Below are 16916 nucleotides of genomic sequence, written 5' to 3'. Positions count from 1 at the left end.
GGCCTACTTATTAGAGCTGATAGTTTACTCTGGATCAATTGTTCTCTCATGTGTCATTGTGTATACTGTCTCCCTGGTTCTATTTACTTTGTATAATTCTTCATGTTTCATCCAGTAATTCTCTGTATTGGTTATCATTTTTCCTTATGGCACTGTAATTTTGTTACATTCATGTATTCTAGCACAACTTGGTTAGCAATCTCCCAATTGATGGCCATCTACTTTGTTTCCAGTTTTTTGCAATTATAAACATTTTGTATATATAGTGCCTTTTTTGTTATTTACCTTCTTGGAGTATATGCCAACCAGTGGAATCTTTAGGTCAAAGACATTTAAGATTTCTACAAACAATTTCTAATTTATTTTCAAAACTGTTGGACCAATTCACAGCTCAGATTACAATGTGCTTGTTTTATCACTACCCTTCTAACACTGACTATTTTGGCTTTTTGTCAACTTTACCAATTTGCCAAGTGTATTGAAACCTCAACCTTCTAAAAAAGTTGTATTATAAGCTAGAAAACCATCAGCAAACATGAATATTTTGATAAAGAAAATTTGGAAAAAGAGGTTTGTATATGAAACCATGGATTTTGTATAAGCAACTTATTTGTTTACTGTGATCAGACTTTCGGAATTTTGATTGGTTATCATATTGGTCAGACAGAGTTCAGGTCATTCAAAGTTGAAATTAACAATTTTGTTCACATTGTATTATTCTTTTCTTTAGATCATATAACTTTTCTTCTCTTTTTTTCATCCATGATTTTTCCCATGTCTTTTCAGATGGATTTCTTGGCTTATTGACTATGTTCAGGAACTGGCAGATGCTTTAGCATTTAATCATAGAGTGTAATCCTATAGGCTAGCCTTAGATTGATTCTTCATAAAGGCCAAAACTATAGATGCTCCGTGGGGTACTTGACTTCCAAAAGCCTTAGCATTAGTTGAGTGACAATGTTGTATAGTGTTTTTGATCCATTTTGTACCTTTCATTTCAAGTTCCAAAACTCATTGTAACCTTCAAAGGCCCCTGAGCTTCCTTCTCTTTGGTTTCAACTCTTGTTCTCACTCCTGGGCCAATGGAGATACAGGTACAGGTGAAAAGTAGGAGGAAGAGTCAAGGTGATTTAGTGGCCCTGAAGGACCTGCCCTGAAGTCAGGAGGACCTGAGTTCAAATCCAGCCTCAGACACTTAATACTTCCTGGCTGTGTGACTCTGGACAAGTCACTTAATCCCAGTTGCCTCAGCAAAAAATAATATATGTATACACACACACACACACACAAATATGTAAAGAAGAATTACACTTAACATAGATTACTTGCCATCTGGAGAGGGAGTGGGGGGAAAGAGAGGGAGAAAAAAATTACAGCACAAGGTTTTGCAAGAGTGACTATTGAAAACTGTGCATGTGTTTTGAAAATAAAAAGCTTTATTTAAAAAAAAAAAAAAAAGAAAGAAAAGAAAGAAAAAGGATTAAGAAAGATTATGTTCCCTTCTACCATTGCTCTGGTTATAGAGTAGCCAGAAAGGCTAAAAGTTTCCCAGGATTCCCTTTGTATTCCAGAGAAAATGTTCAGTTGCTATTAAATCTGTGGCTCCTATCATGACCAGCACTCTCCTTGAGTTAAAGAAATGTCAGGATAGGATGCTGAGTTAAGCCAGGTGAGTCAGTAATCATTTAGTAAGTGACCTCCTATGTGTCAGATATTGTGCTGAGTATACAGGTAGTTTGGTGATATTAGGAGATAAGAGTGCTGGGCCTGGAATCTGGAAGTTTTGTGTTCAGATTTGTCCTCAGCCAGCTTAATGCCAGTGTAAGCTAGGCACTGCCTTGGTTTCCTTACTAAGTCTAAATATTTATATTTTGTGTGAAGTCTATCCCCAGTTGACTAAAATATTGACTGCCTTGGTTTCCTTACTTGTAAAATGGAGATAAAAATTACACTTAGGATTATTGTGAAGGTCAAATGAGATCATCTTTGTAAAATACTTGGTGCCTGGCACATAGTAGGAGCTTTATAAATTCTTTTTTTCTTCCTTTCTAAGCACTAGACAAAACTAGTCTCTGCTCTCAAGGAACTCAGTCTAATGGGAAAGACAACATGCAAACAATTCTGCAGGACAAACTGGGGATAATTAACCGAGATCAAGGCCATTAGAAGCTGAACTTTGTAGCATTTGAAGGTGTATGGATATCAGTGCTCTCATGCCAGTTGGCATCATTTCTTACGGAACTATGCCCCTTACTTTGGATCTTTTCTGGACTTTTCCTAAAACCTTATTACAGCAGTATTTGAAACATTTGCAGACTTCTTATCTAGAGAATTTAATGGGCTTGGGTCTTTTATAAGTAAAAATCCCTGAATTTTAAGAGTGGCTGAGAACCTAATCTCTGTTAGTTGCAACCTTTACTTGGCAGTGAATCCTCTCTCGGGGCCTTTTTCCTTGGCTGAAAAGAGAGGGAGTGGAATAATTTCCTAAGCTCCTTATCACTCTCATATTATGTGACCCATCTGGAAGCAGTCAGAACTTCTATTCAGAGCTCATCCTACTATAGCTGTAGGAAGTAGAAGAACCTTTTGTCACTGTGTATAGTCCCAACTTTTCTCCCGGAATTGTAATGAGTGAGTTTCTTCCATGTTGGAACTTTGAATACACTGTTCTACAGAAACATTGTTACTCAATGTGCTTGGGTTCTGTGATGCTGCTTGTACATAATATTCTGGCCTGGGAACCGAACCCCCACAGGTCACATGGCTTATCTTTTTTTTTTTTTTTTTTAAAGAAAAGAGATCAGTGTAACAATTATTTCCAGTTGTTGGCCTATAGAAATAATATTTGACTCATCTGGTTACAATGAATTCTATGTAAGTCTTTGGCCACTCTGTATCACAAAGGATTTGTGGACTGTATGTTTTGTAAGCAGAAAGAGAACTTACCCAAGAAAAGACCATTTATTTCTTTGGTCCTCATATTAAGTAGTAATTACCTTTCAATCCTTATATGTACTTCAGCTTTCAGAATGCCAATTACTGATACAAACCCTATAAAAACAATACCTTACCCAAGGATGCAGATTGTATAAGTATAATCAGAATCCTCTATGTTTGCCTGGGATCATACAATATCAGAGCTTGCCTTAATAACTTAGATCCCACAAGTGAGGAGAGGGGAGAGGGTTGGCTTGGTAGTAAATACAGAGTTTGGTTTCTGATAATGTGTTTAAGAGGTTTTTTTTAACTTGCTGTGTTTTGTTTTTATATCATCTCCATTCCCAAATATATGTCCTTCCTCTCCTCCCCAGAAAGCCATTCCCTGGAACAAAAAATATATGTATTTTAAAACAAAGTTACATTAGAACAAAATAATTGGGGATAGACTTCATAAGGGATTTTATCTGTAGTGCTAGGAAAAATTTTATTGTATAATCCTTATTGGGCCTCTTTTCCAGCATCTCTCCTTTATTTGTGGTTAATGGACTGGATGATTATTGAGGATGAAGAGGGAAAAGTTGACTATCTGAACTGGATTTTTTGATCACTTATTCAGTGGGAGCTAAGATGGTAGAAGACTTTAATTAGCAATTGGCCTGCTACTTCACCACACCAATGGATGACTCTTAGGCTTGGGGTACAAGAGGTGGTGACCACCAGTGTAGCCTGATTCAAAGAGGTATCAGGAACAGATACTAGACATGTGATTTTGTCAGTATAGAAAACTTCTACCAATGGCCACCTTCTCTTTAACTTATAGGCCTAGAGATTTGCCTTTGCACTGGTTAAATGACTTGGCCAGGGCTCTCACACCTTAGGTTATCCTGATTCCAGACCGGCTCTCTGTCCATTTTTATGGTGCCCTTAAACTCTTCTCACTTTTTGTGAGAGTCGTGGGAAGACCCATCTCCAGATGTTCTAGGCCTTTGCCCCTTATAGGGGATTTTCCTTCTTTTAGCTCACGGAAGGTTCAAGAAAGATGTCTGTCATGTTGATGGTTCTAAAGATAACATGTTGGGTTAAAAAAATGCTATTTGGGTAATATCTTCTAAAATAAATACTATTAAGGCTGTTCTAAGTATGAATAGAAGGAGTATTCATTCCATGATGAATCATTTGGATTGCTCCAGCTAACAATTATAAGTATGAAAGTCATTTCATGTGTACTAGGAATCAGCAGTATGCCAAGTTCTAGTGATACAGAATTATAAAAAAAACGAGACCTTTACTGCCTTGCAGGAGCTTACATAATTATGCTGGGGAAATGCAACTTATAAAATAAATACAAAACCTTCCTGAAAAGTTATATGAACATTTGTAAATCAAATATTTTAAATGTAATGGATAACTTATAAGTAATAATTTTCATATGACTAAACACATATTGTACATTTGATGACATTGATACTCGAGAAAGCTTAAGTGACTTGCTCTGAGTTACCCAGAGAAGAGCATGATTAGGAGGGACATTACAAGCCAGAAGAGCTTGTAATTTATCCTATCAGCAATAAAGAACCGTGAGAGCTTTTTGAGCAGGGGAGTAATGTGGTAGGAGCTGTACTCTTAGGAAAATAAATTTGGCAACTGCATGGACTTGAGGTAGAATGAGCACTTAAGGGCTTTTGTAATAGTCTCTGTGAGAAGTGATTAGAACTTGACTTAAAGTGATGGATGCTTGAATAGAAAGAAGGAATGGGATGTCAGAGCTGCTGTGAAATCATTAAAAAACTAACTTGTAATTGGGTATTGTTTCTAGATTTCCTGGAACTTATCTTTAGACTTGTGATTTTATACCAAGGACTCATTTCTTAAAATATTTAAGTTTTGAAATTTCTTTTTTTTTTTTTTTTTTTTTTTTTCCCCCTCCATTTCTTAAATTTTAGGCTCTTTACTTGCTCAGGAGGTGAGATATGGCTTTCAGAGGAAATGGTACTTGGAGCTTCTGGAGGTAGAGGAAATAGACCAGAATGCAGATAGATGCTACTGACGACAAATGTCAACTGGGGAAGAGAGGGTCCAGTTTGGAATCTGGATGCCAGGCCTCAGTTAACCCCTCTGTGAAATGAAGAGAAAAGCTTTCTTCTTGTGGCGTAGACCTGACAGACTTAGATCCTTATCAGAAATCTTTGCCTGGAGAAAACTGTCTCCTACCCATAGGCTTGAGAACAGAGGGCAAGGAAGAAACTAGGGTGGAAGAGTCATCTCTCATAGAGATGATTGACAATACCTTCTTCCCTTAAGATTTTGTAGAGCCTATGTAATATCCTTTCTTAGTATCTTTCTTGGTAGAGCACATGTACCTCTTCATATCATAGTACTGTGGAATTTTAGAATGAGAAGGTCCCTTGGCAGCCACATAGTTCAGCTGATACCTAAAGAAGAAATCTCTCCTGTAAACATGCTGACCAAGTGCTTGTTTGGCATTTGTTGAAACCTCTCAAGGCAGGCTAGTCCTTTTTTGGGTAATCTAGTGGCCAGGAAGCTTCTCATGACACCAAGCCTTAATTTACTTCTTGGCACCTTCCATGCCTCACTTTATTTTTGCCCTGGGAGGCCAAAAAGAAGTCTGATCCTCTTTCCACTGAAGCACTCTTCAGAGACTGGAGCACAGCTGCCAGGATCCCCCTAAGTGTTCTTCTTAAGGCTAAACAGCTCCATTTCTGTTAACTGGTCTTCATAGGACATGAAGTTAAGGCCTCCTAACATCCTTGAATGTTCCCTTGAAGCATCTCTTCAGTTTATCAAAGCTTTTTTTAAAAAAGTGTGCAGTGTCCTGAATTGAATACAATAATTTTCCCTTTCCATAGCTCTAAAGTCGCCGCTCAGATGGTGTTGCTAAGATATTTTCACATCACCTGTTTGTTACTTAGTGCCTGGACATGTTCTAGGAAGGCAGGTGACATTTATTCCCATCCCTCCATACCTTATACCTTCTTAAGAGATAAAAGAATAGGACAAACAGGTTGGGGATTCTTTGTTAGACAGACTTTTACTATATGATTTCCTACTAGAATTTCTTCCTGCCTTCTATAGCTCATCAAGTATCAAAGCTTAGATTCAGAGCCCTTCTGTACCTTCTGTTTATTTACTCTGAATTTTTAGGAGGTGAAAAATTCATCTATCACTGAGACAACCATTTGGTTTCCCTCTCTCCCTCATTATTTCTTAATTTTTATTTTTACTTCTCATTGGTTTCCAAATTGCCTTCCTTATTATCAAACTTATCTTTAAGAAAAAATTACGAAGTTGATTGTTTATATCATCTAAATATCCAACTATATTCCTTTCCCCCTTTTTCCTCCCAGAGAACCAAGTGTTATAAAACTAAGAACTTACAAAAGAAAGAAAAAAAAATTCATCCCCCCAAACCTAATCAATACAACAACAGCAACAACAAACAAGATATTATGTATAATATTCCAAACCCTTGAGTTACACCTCCTCTTCCCACTTCTGCAAAGGAGTGAAATGAGGTATTGTATCATATCTTTCTTGGGGAACTATGACTATTCTTTATAATTTTTCTTATTAATTTTTTATTTTGTGTTTGCATTGTTATTGTTATATAGTTTTCTGGTATTCCATTTATTGCTGTTACAATAAAAAAATCAAGGTAAACTGAAGTACAGAATTCTGAGCATATTTACTTTATTGGTAAGGCTAGCAATTATTAATAAAAAGGGTCTTTAGCTTCTCCCCATGCAAAAAGATCTAGAACAAGGGTAGATAGATAATTTCTTTTGCACTTAATAGCATTTTGTTTTTTTACAATTACATGTAAAGATAGTTTTCAACACTGATTTTTGTTGGATTTTGAGTTCCAAATTTTTCTTCCCTCTTCAATATGGCAAGCAATCCAATATAGGCTATACTGTATGTTTATAAACGTGTTAAACATTTCCATATTAGAGATGTTATGAAAGATCAATCAGAAAAAAAGGGAAAGACCACAAGGAAAGAAAAACCCAAGAAAATAAAAAACAAAGTGAAAATAGTATGCTTTGATTTGCAGTCAGACTATAATTCTTTCTGTGGATGTGGATAGCATTTTCTATCATAAGTCTTCAGGAATTATATTGCTGAGCAGAGCTAAGTCTATCAAAGTTGATCATCACATAGAGTTGTTGTCACTATGTATGATGTTCTCCTAGTTCTGCTCATTTCATTCAGTAATAATTCATCTAAGTCTCTCCAAGTTTTTCTGAAATCTACCTATTCATCATTTCTTGTAGCACAAGTGTATTCCATTACATTCATGTACCACAGTTGGTTCAGCCATTCCCTAATTGATGGCATTCCCTTAATTTCCAATTCTTTGTACCAAAAAAAGAGGTGTTATCCATATTTTTGTACATGAGATTCCTTTTCCCTTTTTTATGACAGGATTCAGAGCTGGTAGTTGTTTTGTTGCATCAAAAAGTATGCACCATTTTTTAGTGCTCTGGGCATAGTTCCAATTTGCTCTCCAGAATAGCTGGATCAATTCACACCAACAATGCATTAGTGTTCCAATTTCCCACATCCTCTCCAACATTTATAATTTTCTTTTCTATCATGTTAGCTAATATGATAGGTATGAAGTAGTACCTCAGAGTTGTTTTAATTTGCATTTCTCTAATTTGTAACGATTTAGAGCATTTTTTCATATGACTATAGTTAAATAGAGTTTAAATTTCTCCATCTGAAAACTGCCTATTCATATTTTTTGACCATTTATCAATTGGGGAATGATTTGTTTTCTTATAGATTTGACTCAGTTCTCTCTCTATTTTAATAATGAGGCCTCTGTCAATTTTTTGTCACCACAAAAAGAACTGCTACAAACACTTTTGCACATGTGAATTCTTTTCCTCTCTTTTGTGATTTCTTTGATCTTCTTTCCCTTCTAATTTTGGTTGCATTCGTTTTATTTGTGCAAACCCTTTTTAATTTAATGTAATCAGGGGCAGCTAGATGGTGCAGTAGATAGAGCAGTGACCTGAAGTCAGGAGGACCTGAGTTCAAATCCCATTTCAGACACTCAACATTTCTGCCCTAGCTGTGTGACTCTGGGCAAGTCACTTAACCCCAACTGCCTCAAAAAATGTTTTAATGTAATCCTTCTCTAAAAATCTAATGGGTAAACTACTCCTTGCTCTTCTAATTTGCTTATACTATCATCCTTTATGTCTAAATCATTTACCTGTTTTGACCTTATCTTGGTACAGAGGGTAAGATGTTGGTCTATACTATTTTCCAGGTTTCCCAGCAGCTTTTGTTAAATAGTGATTTCTTATCCAGAAGCTGGCGCCTTTGGGTTTGTCAAACAGTAAATTACTATTGTTATTGATTATTGTGTCCTATGTACCTAATGTATTCCACTAATCCCCCACCTTTATTTCTTAACCAGTACCAAATAGTTTTGATGATTGCCATTTTATAATACAATTTTAGATCTGGTACAGCTAGACCATATCCCTTTACACTCCTCCCCCCCCCCCTATTTTTACAGACAACAGCAAGACCCCCATTAATTCCCTTGATATTCTTGATTTTTGTTCTTCCAGATAAATTTTGTTTTTTATTCTAATTTTCAAAATAATTTTTGGTAGTTTGGTATGGCACTGAATAAGTAAATTATTTTAGGTAGAACTGCTATTTTTATTATATTATCTCAGCCTACCCATAAGCAATTGATATTTTTCCAGTTGTTCAGACATGTTATTTTTACAGACAAAAGTAAGATCCTTCAAAAGCTAAAAGGCATTATCATCAATGAAGAAAACAATGGATGGAAGTCTGGAATACAGGGCTGGTAACAACCCCTACTTTTTTTTTTTTCACTATGGAAAGTTTCATTGGTAATGTCCATCTTCATGGCTAGTGTCACAGTGATAAAAGGTCAGACTTTCTTGAATGATAGTCAGTGTTGCAAAAATAACAGACCAGACTCTTTGGCAACCACCTGCAAGGACAACAGATTCCCTTGACACAAGGATAGAATAGTTACTACAAGAAAACTGAATTTCTGAACTTAATTAATTCAAGAGAGGAAAGCTGAACTTCTGAAATTAACTTAAAGACAAAGAAATATGACTTAGGCAGTATATGAAATGTTGCCAGTGATAGAGAATAGAATAAATTACAAAAAGGAGACAATATAAATTTGATTTTCTTAATTCACACTTCTCTGTATTCATCATTTTTGTAATCTTTGTATGTCATCAGTTATGTCTGACTTTCTATGACTTCATTTGGGGTTTTCTTTGCAAAAATACTGCAGTAGTTTGCCATTTCCTTCTCCAGCTCATTTTACAGATAAGGAAACTGAGACACATGGGGTTAAGTGAAGCCCAGGGATATAGCTGGCTAGTGGTAAAACACAGCACAGGGCTTTCTCATTTGAGGCCTGGCTCTCTATCTATTATCTGCTTCTATATCACAGTATTATTTCACTACCCTAATGTAGCACAATTTCTTTAGTCTTTCTTTAATTGGTTGACATCTACTTTGTTTCCAGTTTTTTGCTACTCCCAAAGTGCTGCTCTAAATATTTTCATGTTACTTTCTGTCTTTCTGTCAGTGACCTTTTTAAAGGGTATATACTTGTAGTATCTCAGGGTTAAGATGCCTGAAATATTTTAGCTACTTGATTGGCATATTCCCTAATGGTTTTCCAGAAGAGTTGTAATCGTTTCCAGCTCCATCCTACTACATTATTATGCCTTTCTGACCACAACCCCACCAACATCAACTATTCTTATCTTCTGTTGTTTTTGCCAGTTTTGGGGAGGCAAAATTAAACCTCTGGGTTGTTTTGATTTACATTTCTCTTATCATTTGATTTGAAACATTCTTTCACATGAACATTAAAATAGTCAAATTCTGAGAGCTGGCTGTTCTTGTCATTTGACCATGAGTTCTGCCCCTCTTTGTTCCATTTACTTCTTTGTCATTGTTTTGTTCTCCTAGTTCTGTATACTTTGCTTCAGTTCCTATGTCTTCCTATACTTGTGAATTCTTCGTATTCTGTTTCTTAAGACGTATGATTTTTTTCCCTCTATATTCATGTAGCACAATTTGTTTAGTCATCTCTTAAGTTAGTGAACATCATCTTTCTTTCCTGCTCTTTGTTAGCACAAAATTTATTTTGCTAATATTTTGGTTTTTATGGGACTTTTTTATGACCTACTTAGGATGTGCTTTGCAGTTTCTCCCTTCATTACTTTAAAGAATTGGATTTTTTTTTTTTAATTTGATTCAGATGTTGTGAGGGTTAGCATAAGGACAATTGAATCTAGAAGAGCAAAACATAAAGCAATATGTATTCAGAAACAGCCCAGTCAGTCACCTATCTTCTTTTCAGGACAAAAGAACTTTGGCATTTAAGATTATCTCTGATCTGTCAGAGATTTTTGTGGTCTAGAGAGTAGTTAGTTGTTTGTCCTTAAGTTTGTTTTTCCCCCCTTTAAGGGGGTAAAATTGTGGAACATTTTATAAGCTTTATTTATGCCTTAATTTAAAAAAATTCTCTCCCTCTCTCCATCCCCCTTTCTACCTATTGTGAAGGTAAGCAATACCATACCCATTATAGATATGAAATCATAGAAAACATATCTCCATATTAGCTATGTTGCCGCCCCCCCCCCCCAAAGGGGGGAGGCAGGAAAAAAGTAAAAAATATGTTTGTCTGTTCTCAGAATTCATCAGTTCTCCCTGGAAATGGATAGTATTTTTCATCATGTGTCCTTTGAAATTGTGGATCATTATATTGGTCAGAGTATATTTCACAGTTGATTATTGTTAACACTATGGCTGATATTTTGTACAGTTGAATGCTATATATATATATATATATATATATATATATATATATATATATATATATATATGCAAATAAAAAATTTCATGCCTGGCCTGTGCCCTGGGCCACAGAATATATGAAGTATCAGGGATTAAGTGTGTTGATTTTATATCTGTTTTCCATTTTTGTCCTGTTTTTGCATTGGTATATATCTCACAGAAATTATATGAATGTGCACCCTTTACTCTCTTACAACTTGGGAACATAGGAAGCATTTCAGGGTTCATAGAATGCTATTATTGATAGTTGTGGAAAACCTAAAAAGATTTTTAGGGCAGTTATGCCAGACATAAAAGATTGAGTGGGACTCAAATAAATTTGTGGTTAAAGTGACCCAAATTCTCTTCCAGTCTGACTACATAAATAAGTGTACTCTGTGTTAGACAAATTTAAAAGGGTTGTTTAAAGGGCAGGTAGAGAAAGCAATATTAAATCCATTGTCCCATTTATTCTGGATAAAGGATTTAGAAAGTCAAAGTTGTTTGGGTCTAGTGGACCACTCTAGTTACTGCTTATCTGAGTATGATCATCTTCCTTGGCCTGCTCCAAAGCTCTCTGTGGCTAGTTATTATCTGCCTCATGAAGTCCAAATTTTTTTTTTTTTTAAACTCTCTATAGCCTGGTCCCCTACCTGTTTTCGATACTGATATCACACTTTTCCATTGTAATCCCTGTGCTTGTCCATTTGAATTATTTGATTTTCTCAAAAGATATCTTCTCTTACTTTGCCACTTTCTTGCCTTTGCTCCTGGAAGAGAACTAATATCAAGACTGAATGAATGTCCTTAAGCCTAGCATGTCCTCTTCATCTTTTCTGTCCTTGCCTCTTAAGATATTAACCTGTTTTGTAGGGTTAGTTCAAATGCCACCTCCATTAGGAAGCCTTCCACTTCCACCCTTCTAGCTAAAAAATAATTCCTTTGAACTCATGAAAACTTGGCGAGTACTTTTCCTTTTCCCAGTTAAAATAAAACTTAGGTAAGTTGCTCTTTACTGAGTCCTTCACCCTAGACCAAGAATACTTTGTTTCCCTTCTTACTTATATGCTAGTCAACTTGCCTAGATTGAACAGTATTCTCAGAATCTTTCCAGATCCTCTTGACTACCAGATAGAAGTATTTTTCTTTTTGATGACAGGAGCTTAGCAGTCAAGGACAAACTGGGGAAGTTTTATTTTATGTTGTTTTCCACTTTCTTCCTTTCTCAATTGTGAAATACTGAAATTACTCTGAATTATAGTATCATAGGTAATTTCCAGTGCCGGTCAGCACCTTTGAGCTCCCTTAATATTGAGCCAGTTGGAGTGAAAAGCATCTTGCAGCCTGGCTCTAAATTACTTTGTATTGGGGGCACTGAATCAGGAAAAAATCGGGCTATGGTTGGGTTCCCATCTCAGCTCTGCTGTAACTATTGGGTTTAGCCTGGAATTTGAAGAAGGGAAAGGAACAGATTTATTTTATCTCTTCCTTGTCCCCTGCTGGCTGTACTCTGGCTGTTTGAAAATATCAACAGCTGTACTATATAGTCTCTTCCTAACCCAAGTCTCTGAAATGGGATTATTCATACTTGGAAATTTTGAATTAAAAATGGTTCAAGGTCCCAGAAATAATCATTCCATTTCCTAAACTTTTGCTTTGCTTAATCAAAGAAATCAACAACTCGACCATTCCTAATTCATTTTGGCATGACTTTGTATTCTAGCCATAGATATTTGGGAGTTGTTTAGCAGAGTGGTTAGAGAATTAACTCCTTCTGAAGTGAAAAAAGTATTCTTTCATAGTAGGTAAGGGGGAGACATTATCTGCTGCTTTTTCTGCTGGATTCACACTTACCCTTATTTCAGCAGAACCTGTGATGGGATGAGGAAGGAGACCCCATGGATAAGGTCTTTGGAGGGAGAAGTATCTTCAAATATGAGCCATTTTTGGAAAGAAGAAAGAGGGAGTTTTTGCAGGAATGCAAACAATACTTTTTTCTCATTTAATAAACATGTTTAATATGTATTTTATTTTCTCCCTAAATACACGTTAAAGCAATTTTTAAAAACATGTTTGAGGTCCAAATTCTATTCTCCTCTCCCTGAGAGATATAGATTATATATGTACAATCATGTAAAACATTTCCATATTCGTCATCTTATACAAGAAGACTGAAATGAAAAAAGTGAAGTGAAAAATGACATGCTTCCGATAATATCAGTTCTTTATCTGGGGGCAGATAATATGCCTCATCACTAGTCCTTAGGGATTGTCTTGGATCATTATATTGTTGAGAAGAGCTAAGCCATTCACAGTTCTTCGCTGAACAGTCTTGCTCTTTCTGTGTACAATTTTCTCTCCTGGTTCTCCTCCCTTCACAAGTACATATGTCTTAAAAGGTTCCTTTCTTCTAGAAGGTTTGCTCTGATAGAGTGGTGATGGGAGGGAAATAGTCTTCATTGAGAGCTGTCTTTCCTTGCACACCAGGAAAAATGTGGGTCAAGTCTGGTCCCTAAGCCAAGAAAATCAGAAGGATGTTTGTGTGTGTGTGTGTGTGTGTGTGTGTGTGCGCGCGCGCGCACATGCGCGCACCCGTACATGCACCTCCCCTTCCCCCAGTGATGGCATCTCTGTGTCCCCAGTTTTTCTTTGTGGACTCTGATTCACCTCCTCCTTTTTTCCTTTTTTTCAGGCTGACGGATCCAAAGATGCTGCTGCTGCAGCCTGAAGCGCAGGGCACCGTGCATGAGCCAGGCCATATGTGGCTGTGAAATGGCTCCCTCATGGCCTCTGCAGGGACAGAGCACTATAGTCTTGGCCTCCGCCGGGGAAACAGCTTCAAGCAGGGTGGTCCCCCGGGCACAGTGCCGACCCCACCAGCCGAGAAACCCTCCGAGGGCAAAACCTGGTACCAGGCACAACAGCAGGTGAAGCCGATCTGGAGACTAGAGAAGAAGCACGTGGGTACCCTTTCATCAGGGCAGGGCCCAGGTGCCCTGGGGATCACTCCCCAGCCAGCTTACTTTTTTTATCCCAACACCCTTTGTAATTCTGGGACCACAGCTGTCATCGCAGGCCACGGCAACTCCCCCTGTCATCTGCACTCCCTCCCGGACCTTTTCAGCAGCACTTTGCTGTACCGGCGCTCCAACTACAGACATAAACCTTACCAGCAGCTTGAGTCTTTCTGTTTACGGTCAAACACAGCGGACAAAAGACCATTTACTCTCTCCAGAAGGAGCCTCCCTATCGGTCTCCCTGCCCCTAAGGTCATCACCCCAGCGACAGGTTCCACCCTTCCTGGGACTATGGCTTCCTCAGCCACAGACCCGTGTCTCCCTCTGAGAGCTGCCGGGGAGCACTCTTCAGGGAAGAGCATGACCCCTGCCATCTCAGGGAAGATCCCTTCCTCCTTTTCCCCCTCTTCCTACAAGCCTGTGCTCAACAACAATTCCTTTCTGAGGCCAAATAGCACAAAAGTGCCTTCACAGCAGGCCTCAGAGGGCCTGAAGCCAGTCCCCCCCCCCAAGATCCCATTGCCTGTCTCTTGGCATCATTCAGGGGGCACTGGAGATTGTTCCCCCCTGCACCTTGACCACAGGGTCTCCAAGAGCAGTGGCACTGCCCCTGACCATGCCATTGCCCATACCACCACCACTCCTACCCTTAGCACCCTCACTGCGCCCTCCACCAGCCCCCCCACCAGAGGTGCCTCTCCCAACTATGTCCAGAACGTCTCATCCTCAAGGGCAGAGCGGCCTTCCTGGACCTTAGAGGTTAAGGATGCTCCCCGGGCCTTTTCCAGGGAGATCCGATTGACTGAGGCTGTGAGAAAGTTGACAGGGAGGGGCCTTGCCAAGATGGGGCAAGGCTACCGACTTGAACGGTCCTGCCTCATGAACCCCAGCTTCCACTGGAATCTCCTTAATGGGAATGGGCGGTGGCAGCCCCCCGTGGTGAGTCCTCGGTTTGCTCGAGAGGATTCTATTTTGGAGACCAGACCAGTCCCCGACGGTTCTGACAGCGTGGGGCTGGACAGCACCGTCTTCTGCACGAAGCGCATCAGCATTCACCTCCTTGCCTCACACCCCACCCCTCCCAACAACGAACCTGCTGTGGGGAGCCCCACTGGAGACAAAGCCCCAGCTCTCAGTGTGGCAGACATGGCCAGCCGGATATCTTCCATCCATCTGAGTCAGCCAGCCAGAGGACAGAAAGAAGGCAAGCAGCAGCAGCAGCAGCAGCAGCCGTTGCCATTGCCGCCACAGCCACAGAACTCATCAGTTAGAAGCTTCAGGTGAATTACAGAATATCCTGCCCAGGCTCTTTGGGGAGCAAACATTCTTAATCTGGGAAGTCTATGGACTCCTTCTTGGAAGATTCTTTGTAAATGCAAAAGATAAAATGTATGGGACCACAAAAGAAACCAGTAATACTGAAATAGTTTTCAAAATACTTTTTACAAGTTTGTGGGAGCCCTTGGTCCAGAGGTGGAGGGTTGAATGCTGTAGCATCTTAAGTGAGTAGACTCGATTTTGTACCTCTAGTCATTGATTTGTTCCTAGGGTCAGGCCCAGTCTAGTTCAGACTAGAGTTTGATTTCTTGTTCGAGATGGGCAAGGGTCAGGGTGGATTCAAGAAGTTTCTCAGGTTAGAAGGACAGGTTCCTTTCCATCTTTGGACAAGTTGTTGTATCAGTGGTTAGCCCATGCATACACAGGCCTCAGCCTTTCTCCACTCTGCAGGTTTGTGTCCTACAATTCTCAGAGAAGGGTCTTTCAAATTCTAGGAGCCAATTAATAGCCATTTGACTGTATTCTGCTATATTAGGTACTCTGGGCAAATAAAGAAACAATATAGGATTCCTACCAAAGGAAGCTTTATGGATTGTGCTTAGACCTTGGGAGCATTTGGAGCAAGATATCAGGGGAACCTGGGAAACAGATTGAATAAAAGGGGGACCAATGATGTGTGGAATTGCTTCCTTATAGTTCAAATACTGACATGTTCCGAGGTGAAGCTGAGGATGTGGAAGAGGAGCTGGGAGATGGTTTAGAAGACTGTTGTAGCCAAGATGAGGATGAAGAGGAGGATGGTAAGTTTTTGGTTCTGCTGCCTTAAGGGCACCAGGAAAAAGGCTTTCTAGTGACTGCCTGATCCCCAAGTCCCTTTCAGACAGTCTTTCTTTTTTCCTTCCTGCCATTTGTTCCCTTCAGGTATCACATGCATAACTCCTGGGCAACTGAGAAGTCACTGCTTTCTCTTTTTTCCCATTAGAGGACTCTGAGTGTTCTTCAGTCAGCGGTGTCTCAGCAAGTGAATCAGTTGCAGTGATCTCTCGGTGAGTGACTGAGAAATCCAGAGTCTGCTTTATTATTATCAATTAAGCTACTCTACTTTCCAGAGTGTGAAGGAGTGAGGCCTTGGGAGTCCCTTCCACAGAGTACCCTGCTTTCAGTTCTGTTTAGAACTAGGTAGAGATAGAAGAGGATCACAGAACAACTCAGAGTTACTTTGTCTTCAGACCTGGAATCCTTTGACCCCTTATCACATTGCCAGTCTTCCTTTTCCAAAGCTGACCAAACTTGGATATTCATTGTTGCTTACATGCTGCTGAATGCTGCAAAACAGAGTGTACTACACATTTTTATACTCTGATCACAAAACCTTTTCTGCTGTGGTATGATACCTTTAGCCTTCCCTGATTGACCCTCTGAATTAAGTTTTTATTCCAATTGACTATTCCAAACCCCTTCAGAATTTGATTATATCAACCTTTTCCTCTTGGTAAGGGATCTTGTTTCATATTTTACTGGAAAAAAAAAATCAAGGGTTAGTTTGAATTAGCTTTCACTCTTCCCCAGTTTCATACTTCAGATCAGTTCAGCATTGTCATTTGTTCTTTCTTCCTTTGCTCCTTTCAGTCCCAGCCAATTCCAATTTGTCTTTCTGTGCCCATGATTCCCATCTCTTCTGGGACCTTGCTTTTTTGATCATCCTCTCACTCTAATTTTCTTTTTATTGACAGCTTTTTTTTTTTTTTTTTTTTTTTTTTTTTGAGACATTATATTTATTTTCGAAAATATGCCTTCCCT

At 38.8% G+C, this 16916-nt stretch overlaps 1 protein-coding gene across 2 annotated transcripts in view; it reads left to right on the top strand.

The window, feature by feature from the left end:
• TTLL4 (tubulin tyrosine ligase like 4) overlaps positions 1–16916 on the top strand; it is a 34264-nt gene that overhangs the window by 4386 nt on the left and 12962 nt on the right. The window contains exons 1-4 of one of the 2 annotated variants that reach the window (XM_031958047.1): positions 2727–2874; positions 13514–15118; positions 15813–15916; positions 16099–16162. In XM_031958047.1, coding sequence (XP_031813907.1) covers positions 13605–15118; positions 15813–15916; positions 16099–16162 — 1682 coding nt within the window. In that variant the 5' untranslated portion in view covers positions 2727–2874; positions 13514–13604. Of the gene's footprint in view, positions 1–2726; positions 2875–13513; positions 15119–15812; positions 15917–16098; positions 16163–16916 lie in introns of those variants that run through there. The other variant, XM_012546372.3, reaches the window with a different exon arrangement.

The sequence above is a fragment of the Sarcophilus harrisii genome, chromosome 3 (assembly GCF_902635505.1).
Source record: "Sarcophilus harrisii chromosome 3, mSarHar1.11, whole genome shotgun sequence".
NCBI classification, from domain to species: Eukaryota; Metazoa; Chordata; class Mammalia; order Dasyuromorphia; family Dasyuridae; genus Sarcophilus; species Sarcophilus harrisii.
This window is presented reverse-complemented; position numbering and strand designations above follow the sequence as displayed.